This window comes from Quercus lobata, chromosome 2, assembly GCF_001633185.2.
Source record: "Quercus lobata isolate SW786 chromosome 2, ValleyOak3.0 Primary Assembly, whole genome shotgun sequence".
NCBI classification, from domain to species: domain Eukaryota; kingdom Viridiplantae; phylum Streptophyta; class Magnoliopsida; order Fagales; family Fagaceae; genus Quercus; species Quercus lobata.
In genome coordinates this window covers 30,932,236-30,943,033 of record NC_044905.1, presented here as the reverse complement: position 1 = coordinate 30,943,033, position 10,798 = coordinate 30,932,236, and the positions used below count along the sequence as shown (strand labels likewise).

General features: G+C 36.3%; 1 protein-coding gene across 1 annotated transcript; it reads left to right on the top strand.

The window, feature by feature from the left end:
* The first annotated feature begins 6,309 nt into the window (after positions 1-6,309).
* LOC115962884 lies at positions 6,310-7,046 on the top strand. The gene is made up of 3 exons (XM_031081767.1): positions 6,310-6,424; positions 6,535-6,769; positions 6,848-7,046. Exons 1-3 carry the CDS (start codon positions 6,310-6,312, stop codon positions 7,044-7,046), a joined length of 549 nt encoding a protein of 182 aa, XP_030937627.1.
* Positions 7,047-10,798: the final 3,752 nt, after the last annotated feature.

Here is a 10,798-nt window from a genome sequence, read left to right as displayed (position 1 = left end):
CTTTAATAGGTTGCGAAAATAGTTGTACCAAACACTGCTATAGTTTGCACAAGTTGAGGCACATTTTCTTGCTGTTTTCATGTATTATTATTATATAATGGATTCTACATGTGACAAGTACTTGACAATGGTAACCACTATAACAATGATAAAGGTGGGAACTTAACCAAAAAAAAAATTGATAAAGGTGGGAAAAACCTCGCAGCTGGTTTTGCCACTAATTTTCAAGTGCAAGATATGGAGACCCCACCGAATAAGCTCAAAGATTTTTCAACATTATTTTTCCACACATTCATTTTTATGCATTATAAATAGAGCTAGACCTCATTAGGTCATTACTCGTCAACGAACAAACAGGATTACAGGAAGAAACAAAGGCATTGGTTTCTCACTCTCCCTCAAGGGCTTCTCAACTTAACCACCTAAAAAGTTCTACTTTTTAAGGCAATTAGGTTAAGGTTAAGGAGCCTGCGAGGGAGGCTGAAAAGGCTGTGCCTTGCTTGAAAGAAATTAGAGACTGTTTGGATTGCCAATTTTGGTAACTCAATTCTCAGTTTCCATAACTTATAACTCAAAAATAGTGGGACCCATAACTCAATATTCGTTTGGCAAACGATAACTCTGTTTCCATAACTCTGTTTCCATCACTCAATTCTCTGATTTTTGAGTTATGAGTAACTGAAAACACATTTTGGCTGTTTTCAATTTCCATAACTCATAACTCAATGGTATTTTTGTAAATAAAACTACTTACCTGGTCCCACAGTCAGAACAAATTCACGTGGTGCGCTCCTTTTGATGCTCTCTTCAACGACTCTCTTCAGTCATCTCAGATTCTCTCTTCACTTCAGTAAAGCAGAGCTTCATCTCCATTCCAGTACTCCTAGAAGAAGCTCTCACTACCCTCACCTCCTCACGCACTATTTCACCGCTCCGAGCTCAGCCAACCACGCTGCCGTGTCACGGTAAGGCAGTGCTTCTCTGTTTTTTTTTTCCTTTTTTTTTCTTTGTTTGATGTTTGGGTTTTCGCTTCTGATGTTTGATGGTATCAACTCGTGATGATGGGTTTTCAACCCGTGGTGATGTAAGTTTGCGATCTGTTTTTTTTTTTTTTTTTTCTTTGTTTGATGTTTGGGTAAGCATTTTATTTGATTTATTGAAACCCGTGGTTATGGGTTTTCAACCGTGGTGAACCTGTGCTTATTTGTTTGCAGTTTTTTCTTCTTTTTTTCTTTGTTTGATGTTTAGGTTTGCTTCAATGGTTTGATCTACTGGATTCCCGTGGTTATGGGTTTATTTTATTTTTAAAAATAATTTATGGAACTAATTTGTGGTGCTTCTCTGTTTGATTTTTTGTTTCAATAAAGCTGCTTGTTCTTGTTACCAACCAATTGCTCTGTAGATATTCATGGTGCTTCTTTGTTTGATTTTGTTTGCTATGAATTATGAATCTTGATGTAGTAAGTTTAGCATTCTCCTAAGTGGAAACGGCAATGCATTTTTTGTTTTAAAAAAATTATAAATGTATCTTGATTTTAGAATATGCTTCTAGTTTGGTAATGGCCTGTAACAGTTGTACAATGAGCTACCTGGCTTCGCCTCAATCAGAAGATATTCATGACCATACAAATTTTTTTCTCTTTTCTTTTTTGGATGAACAAACAAAAATATTTTGATGCGATAGTCTTGCAAATCTTGCAAACTTGATTTTGTCCCTCCCATTTTTTTGAGCCATTTAATTAAGATTGAAAGGCTTGTTAGACCATGCTTTGGTTAGGCTCCGGCTTGTCTTAGTGACCTAAAATTGATTGGTCTTGTATGTTTGATTTCTACACTAGTTTTAAATTTAAGTTTGAAGGCAACCTTAATTTGACAAGTTAATTGTTCGATAAAATACTTAGTTAGGCTTGGATTCTTGTGTGTGTTTTCTCAAATAAGATTAAAAAAAAAAAATGCTATGTTAATGTGGCTAGGTGTTTTGAGTAATATTCTAGCTATATGGAAATGCATAAAATTGGTATGAGCTTTAGTTCATCATAAGGATAAAGATAATTTGAAAATTTTGGCAAAGATATATAAAGCATAAGCAGACTATGCCTTACTGACAAGCACTGAGTGATTCTACCTCCTGCTAATTGTTTTCTGTTTCATTTTCTTTTATTGGCCATCATATAGAAATCATGTTAGCAATGGCTTTCATTGAACTATTTTAGACATGGCACCCCCCATTGTCTATTAGAGAAAAAGGAGTTTGTATCATTAGGGTTCTAGCTCATTGTTCTGTTTGAGATTATAGGGCTTCAAACCCAGCTTACCATATTATGAACAAATGATACTTTTTTAGCAAAGGCTATTATATGCTATCTTGTGTATGATATTAAAAAAAAATACTAACAAAGTTTTTATTTTTTTAATAAAAATGAATTTCTGAAATCTGCTAGTTTTTATCTAATTATCTGTTTTTGCTTTATTCAACAGTTTATTGCCTTTCTTTCCTTTTCTGAATTAAGGATTTTTTTTTTCCCGGGTGTGCATGTGTGTTAGGGTCTCTGATGTAAGAATTGGCACATTGGCATTTCTTGACATAACAAACAATTATAATTGAAAAACACCATAGAAAATATTGCATTTTTTTTTCTTAATCCATCCACACCTTGTGGTCTAGGTTGGAAACTTTGGTGCTTGCCTTTTTTATGCTACTTAATACACAATGTTTGGTCTCTGATGTTTGTTTTTTAGTTATGGTGGCCTTTGTAAATCACAATAATTTCGTGTACTAGGAAACTCGTACATAGTACATAGCAAAAATACAAAAAACAAAAACAAAAAAAGTCTTGCTTAGACAGAGGGAAAAGTCTTGTTTTTTAGTTATGGTGGCTTTTGTTTTTTAGTTATGGTGGCCTTTGTAAATCACATTAATTTAGTTCTAGCACTGCACACTGTTTGGTTTGAATTTATTAACAACTGATACGATGATTTGTGTCTTCTTTTTTGTCTTATATCTTTAATATTGTTTATGAATTTCAAACAACATAAGTCAGTACATGTCATTGCAGTCATATATACATATTAATATGGATCCTATGCTCAATATTTGTTCCTCTAAAAATACTGGGATATCTTTATTGTACTTGTGATATGATTGTGTATGAGATGTGTGTGTTGTTCTTTAAGATGGCTGCGGAGTTGAGAACATGGGATGCCAATTGTGAGGATCTGTTGTGTGACTCCATACTTGGACACTTTGTTTGTGAGAATTTGCATCCTTATCATGCCAATGTGCACGTGTGGGAGGAGATCATAAACTTTATTAATGCCCGCTTGGGGAAGGCCTTTACTGTGAGGCGAGTAATGAGGAGGTGGAAGCATACTCGACAGAATTATCAAAAATCAATGGGGGTTCGTACCAGAGCTCTTGGGCCTAATGTTTCCCCCGTGGTCTCTCCAGACCGATTTTCCGATGACCCGCCTCAATAAGAGGTGGATGCGTAGTCGAACTAATGTAGTGTATGTCCCTTTTGATATACTGCTGACATATTTTGTTCCCATTATGTTCAGTAGCATACTTTGTTATGGGTTACCATGTACTTAACCATGCACTAACCTAGTTGTATTTGTGGCCACTTACAACTGTTTACTAACTCATTGTTTCTATCTTCCATCTTTTGTATATCTGGTCACACAATATATGTGGTAAACCTCGATGAAGTATTTATATATTACCACTGTTTCTTATATATTGCCACTATTTCTTACATTTCGTGCATGCTTTTTCTTATCCATATTGATTTAACTGTGGAATATTTTTTATTTTTTGGACTCTTTAAATCTACATGGTACATGAATCCTATAGTCCTATTAATCAATTCTTAAAATTATTATCTATCATGAGCTTACCACATGAGATATTTCAAATAGATGGCACATGAATCACAAGAGACAGATGAGAAAAAGTGGCCTCCACATGTAGAACATATTTTTATTGAGATCATGTTAGAGGAACAACTTAAGGGTAACATGCCAAGCGGTGTGTTCAAGGGTCCTACATGGGCATCAATTACAGCTGAACTTAACCGAAGGACCGGGAAAGACTGTCTTTAAGCAAGTTCAACAGAAGCACAATAGGCTCCGACTCAAACAATGCAAATGGAGCCAGTTGCTAAGACACACGGGGTTGGGGTGGGATGAGCAGACCCAAACAATTACTTGTTCTGACGAGGTGTGGCAGAATGTGATTGCGGTATGTTTACTGTTGTTTATTAATTATAAACCTATTGCAATTATTTATTTATGCAATTTGCCTCCAAGTTGGTAATGTATGAACTGCTATGTTCAGTGTGCTAATGTTTCCAAGGATATTGCAGGCCAATCGTGGTGCAGCTAACTTAAGGAAACAAGGATGCCCAGACTACCCATCATTGCAGCAGTTGTTCGCCACTAGTACTGCGACTGGGAACCTCTAGATCTCCTCAAACACTCCTCCCCTGAATAGTGACGAGGAGCGTGCCCTAGAAGAAGAGCTTGCCAATGCCAATGCCAATGCCAATGCAAGTGCACCCACTCATCTGGACGATGACTGTTACACCCCTAACTTTGATAGTTTCCCACAAACTATGGAGGATGCTGAGGTTGAGGAGGTAACCCGGAGGGTGGAAAAACGTCATGTGCAAGATGCAAGTGGCAAGGGTGAGAAGGCCTCGAAGAAGTCGGATAGGGTAGGTGAAATGACTACGGTCCTAAAGGAGTACAACGCAATATCCGAACGTAGGTATAGTGGTAAACTCGACAAGACTAGCTATTCATCCGACCAATTCGCTCAATCCTTTGTAGGGGGTGATCCTTGTTCACTTTCCAAGGCAATGGATGTGCTGAACACGTATGTAGATCTGAGTAACAAGTCCTACATCAAGATGTCAAAGGTTTTGCAGTAAAAGGATAATAAGATAGTGTTTATGTGTATGCCAGAGCATAGGAGGAAGTCTTGGATTGAGGACATTCTAAACCTGGAGGAGGATTGATGATGCATTGTATCTCCTATGTCTAAGCTATTTGGTTTTTATGTACTATGGATTCAGGTTGTTCTATTTACATTTATATTATGTTTCGTATGGATAATACGAAGGTTTATGTTATTTATAAACTTGGGATGTTTGTATGGTTTGTGTTATATTATGTGACGAATTAGGATTTTGGGTTTGTTGATTTTTAGGTGTTTATTATGGTGATGGTTGAATTAGGTGTTTATATTATTCTAATATATTATGCGATGAACTTATTTTATTTTATTTTATTTTATTGTCTTATTATAATCTATGGTTGATGTTATTAGTAGGACTATTTGATAGGTTTCTATTTCCTATGTTGGTGGTCTCATCACTTTGTTGAATTACATGCTGAGGTGTAGATTGTTAAGAATAACATATTTACTTTTATATCTCTCTTTACATAACTTTCATTGAATAGTGTGTTTTTGCTAATGTATAGGTGACTTATGGCGTCCGGAAATGACTGGTGGCAGGCGATCCAAGAGTACGACTTTGAGGATGCATACTTCAACAACGTTGGTTCTAGCAATGGCTGTGAACCAATGATGGTGATTGGATCGATTTGGATTCCAAACGTGAAGAAGAGGCAGAGTTTAATTTAGTGAATCCTATAGTCGAGGAGATGTATGCGTATATGCAGCGGCATTATGATAAACAACCAATGCGTGTTAGTGCGTTGACCGGCAAGGCGTATATGGACGAGGTCACTGAAGGTAATGCTATGAACTGTTACGAGATGTTCCGCATGACACCTGAATTACTGTTACATTTAGTGGATGAGTTGGCTCAACATGGTTACTTGAGAGACGGACGTGGTGAGGTGAATGTCACTCAGGCCGTGGTCATGTTATTGTACATACTTGGATACAACACCCGCTTTAGATGTGTTGCCGATAGGTTTCAGCACTCAACAGAAACTGTGTGCCGGCATTTTCGTAAGGCGTTGTGAGCTGACCACCACTACGCGAAGCATTTAATTAAACCTAATCAAAAAGTCACAGGCCTCCCCGAACATCTTCAAGTGAACAAGTACTGGCCATGGTTTAAGGTACAAAACATTCTCTTACTTAACTAACTGGACATAACAGTAAAATAATATGATATTTGATATATGCTTGCTAAGATTAATGAAAACTTTCATGTGTAGAGATGTATAGGAGCAATTGATGGAACACACGTGAGTGCCTGACCTCCTGCAAATGAGACTCAAGTACACAGGGACCGCAAGAGCCTTATAACAACTAATGTGCTGTGTGTGAGTAACATGGACATGCAGTTCACATTTGTCCATGGTGGGTGGGAGGGCAATGCGAATGACTCAAGGCTTTTCGAGGAAGCGATCAGTGACTGGAAGCATGGATTCCCATGGCCACCAACAGGTACTATACATTACTGTAACTTTAACTAAAATTATTTTATCCTCCACGTCAAAATAGTATGTTTATGAACAACTTAATTACGTGCTTGCTGGTTGTGTGTGTGTGTGTAGGGTCGTACTACTTGGTGGATTCGGGTCTACCAATTAGCGCTAGTTTTCTCCCCCCTCACAAGTCAACTAGATACCATGCACAGGAATTCAACTCAAGCGGTAGATGGATAACATTAAAGAAAGAGTTGTACAACTACAGGCACTCGTCCTTACAGATGGTTATTGAGCAATCCTTTGGAGTGCTGAAAGCCCGTTTCCCCATTCTGAATTTAATGCCAAACTTCAAGCCAATTAGGTAGCAGTACGTGGTTATTGTGTGCTGTGCTTTACACAATTTCATACGCATGAACAATCAGAGTGATGAATTGTTCAGAACAATAGGGGAGAGTGATGGCAAAGGTAGTGCGACCAATAGCAAAGGCAGTGGAGATGTTGGAGCATCAACAAGCTCAGCGACCCAAACGCATGTACTAGAAATGTCAAGTGCATCAAAGAGAGCGATGGGCCAAGTTAGGGACAATATCACTGACACAATGTGGAATGATTATGTTACTCGTGGCAATGTGAGATGATTATATATTGAAAATGGAAATTGACCATTTACTTCACTGCAATGTAGATGCTATGGGTTTTCAGCCTAACTTGTAATTTTACTGCACTATTTTGGGTCTGTGTAATTTGGAATATTATGTACTTTTGGTTTATAAGTATTTTGGGTCTATGTAATTTGGAATGCTTTGTTATTGTAAAGGGTGATGTTCTTGGTTCTGTAGCAAAATTCGATAAGGCAATTGAGTTGGACCCTCATCAAAAGGCATGTAGGTTGCAGGGATTTTTTTTTTTTTATAATGCATTTTTTGTGATTTGGATTTGTATTTGTATTATTTGTTGATTTGCACTCTTTAGCAACTAATATATTGCAACACACCCACCCACCAAAGCTGTGAAAACCATCCATCCAAAACCCGACTCCATCTTCAGTTCTTTTTGGAATGCAAATTCAATTAAGAAACTCACAAAACCAAATAAAACTTATCAGTTTTAAATCCCGTGACATTTCTGCCCATGCCTATCTATAATAGCTTTTGATACTTGTGCTGTAGAGTCACATTCCAATGCTTCAACATAAACTAATGCTAACAGTTTGTCGTTTCCTTTGTCGCTTCTTCAAACCTGCCAAGCGGCCATGATACACTTAAATATTATATCTACATCAAATAGAGTTTTTGTTGTTAACTTAAAAAGGGTATTTTTTTTTTTTTTAGGAAAATAAGTGTACTTGTTTTCTTTTCTTTTTTTAGAAACATAAGTGTACTTGTTGATAACCTTAATACAGTTTAATGCCTCACTTATACAAGGTTTGTAGATTTATTAAAAAAAATGGAATAGAACCCATTTGAATAAGAAGTTACCGATTGGGATTACTTTTGGTTTTGTTGTACAAAATACTTTCATATTTGAACCAAAACCAATAAATAAGAAAGAACATCTTTACTTCATCACTTAGATCATAGAGGATAACATTGACTTATTAGAAGAAAATAAGGATAACATTCGGTTTAGGAATTAGGATATGTAGAGGGGGAAGTGCTAAATTTGCCCCACAAATATACGCATCAGCCATAAATTTTCCCCACAAAACTGAACACATTTGTACAAAGTACGCTACTTTACATTTGTTTCATCCAACTTTCCCCAAGATTACCTCATCATTCCCCACATCATTTAACAAGTATATAATAAGTTGCTTTGATATATTCTTATTATAAGCTTGATATATTCTTATTATAGGCTTGATGTATACCCCCCAGACTAGGAACGAAAAAAAATATTCTAGGAGAGAATCATTCATTAAATATTCAACAAATAAAAAGCTACTGTAAACACCAAATCATGGACTGAGTAATCTAGAAATCTAGCAGGATACACTATTGCAAAATTTTGGATCACAACAACTAGATAGATGATCAAACTCTTCTTTGAAAAAAGAAAAAAAAAAGATGATCCAACCAAAAAAGGAAGCTTAAATATGAAAGATATTTACATTACACACGTGATCGTCAATGGGTCATAGCAGACGCAGTTGCATATGGCCATGGCCCCCAAAAGCAATAGAGAACACAAAATAAATGCCAAGTATAGTCCAAGAGAAAAATAAACCTAGCCTATACTTATAGACCTTGTCTTCAGCAATCCGGAGTGCGAGCTTAGTTTTTTCAGCCTTGCGCTTTGCTATCCTTAGGAGCTCTCGTGCTTCTGCTTCCCTTGCATAAGTCTCGTCCCTTTCATTTCTTGCAGCTACGACCTCGGCCTTATATTGGGTAAACCTTTCATGGACAAATGGTGCTGTTGCATGGCCACGTAGGCATGTGTTCTTGTCCAACCATTTGAAGAACTTACATGCCTGATCGAAGTCCTGCATACAACATTGAAGGCATATAAAAGATGGTTAGCAAAGACAGTAAGAATATGACAAGTCAAATATGTAACGACAATAAAATCATGTAATACTAACCGGCGACCACTACTGACATCCATAGGACCTCCTACCGAAATTACAGATAGATAGGGAGGTCCTTTCCACACATCGATCCATATCGCACATATGGCCACTAGAAGTGGACTCATAAGTAGTGGCAGAAGACATATTACAGGCTAAGAAAATGAAACTCATGCAATAAGTCCAATAATAACACACTAGGATAAAAAATTATACTTAACCACCCTATTTCTCGTGAGCTAGAGGTGCCTATAAAGCTCAAAGGTTCTTTAACTTAATAAAAAGTTCAAAAAGGGCATTGAAGATGGGGAAAATTAAATTATTAATCATCCCCCCCCCCCCAACTTTGTAAGTTGTGTTTTTGAGTTTTGAGTTGCATGTATTTTGAACATTATCTCTATCTATAGGTATTATCCGTTTTGGGTTTTTGGGTATGATTGTGTTAGATATGGGATTTAATGTGGGTCTTTGGGTATGATTGTGTGGGTGGGTTGATTGATTTTTGGTGCTTGGAAATGGGTGTTCTCAGATGGTCGTGGAGAGGATCATGTCACAGTCGGTGAGTGAGTGTTGTAATTGTCACAAGCAAGGGACTAAATCAGACTCTGTGTGTGTGTGTGGACAAATCAAACACCTTGAAATAAAATATCCACAACAAATTTTTTTCCCTCTTCTCCAATTTATTTTCCTTCTAATTTTTTTACTTCAGTTTATATTTTAATGGAATGCACTTTTTATATAAATTGTGCTTCTAAGATATATTAGGACATGCTACGATTATTCCTTGGAAACAAATGATGGGGTTGAGAATTGGTGAAAGGGAAGGAGGGAGTTTTGAGTTTTGGGTTTATGTGGGCTTCAGCTTGGTGTGAGTTGGGTCTAGTGGTCAGTGGGTTCTGCGATTTGGACATGATAGGGGTCTGAGCTTTGGTATGTGCTGGTGTTGTGTGTTGGCAATGTATATTAGCTTGGTACATTCCTGAAAACACAAATTATAATACAGTTGCACTCTACAAAATATGCTATAATGTACTTGAGTCAGGCACTATGTCAGTTTCAAAACAAATCCTATAGTTGGTACAATCCTACCAACTCAAAAACTGGTGAAATTTGGTTTTGATAACCATGATTATTTATAATTTCCAAAGTACACATCTAAACCATAATTGTCACTAATCATCCTATTCCTATGTAAGTTCAAGTAGGCAAAGTATTTTGTAACAAAAATTTCTCTAAAAAAGAATGCATTTACAACTGCTTTGTGCATAATAATATAAATTGTAACAAGACACCCCATTCTAATGTACAAACTCAGATGTTGTCTAGTACGGTATTAACAGCATAATCATGATCATGATAAGAGCCAGAATTCAATCATTAGTCTAAAAATTCAAAATTAGAGAACAATCACTAGAAGCCCAAGTCATTTTTTGAATTCACATGTATGAAAATAGTAGTAGTAAAAAAAAAAGAAATAAAAACTTGTGAGAATTAGTGGAACAAAGTGAAAAGGATTGATAGCTACTATACAAAAAATATAGTAATAAAATTTTGCATTAACATATGGCAGTACATAAAAAGTGTGAGTCTCCAAATAGAATTGAGCTTCCAAGACCCCAAAACAACATTGACTTTTTTTCATTTTCTAAAACCCATAACTTGAAAACAAGAGATTGTTTCACCCCCTATATAATATCTCACTGCCTCACATACATGATAAGTACTAGAGATGTTAACAATTGGTGATAAACAAACTTCTAGTTAAAAGTACAATGCCATTTGTTTTATAGATTGTTGCTTTTTTTTTTACTGCGTTATTTACTT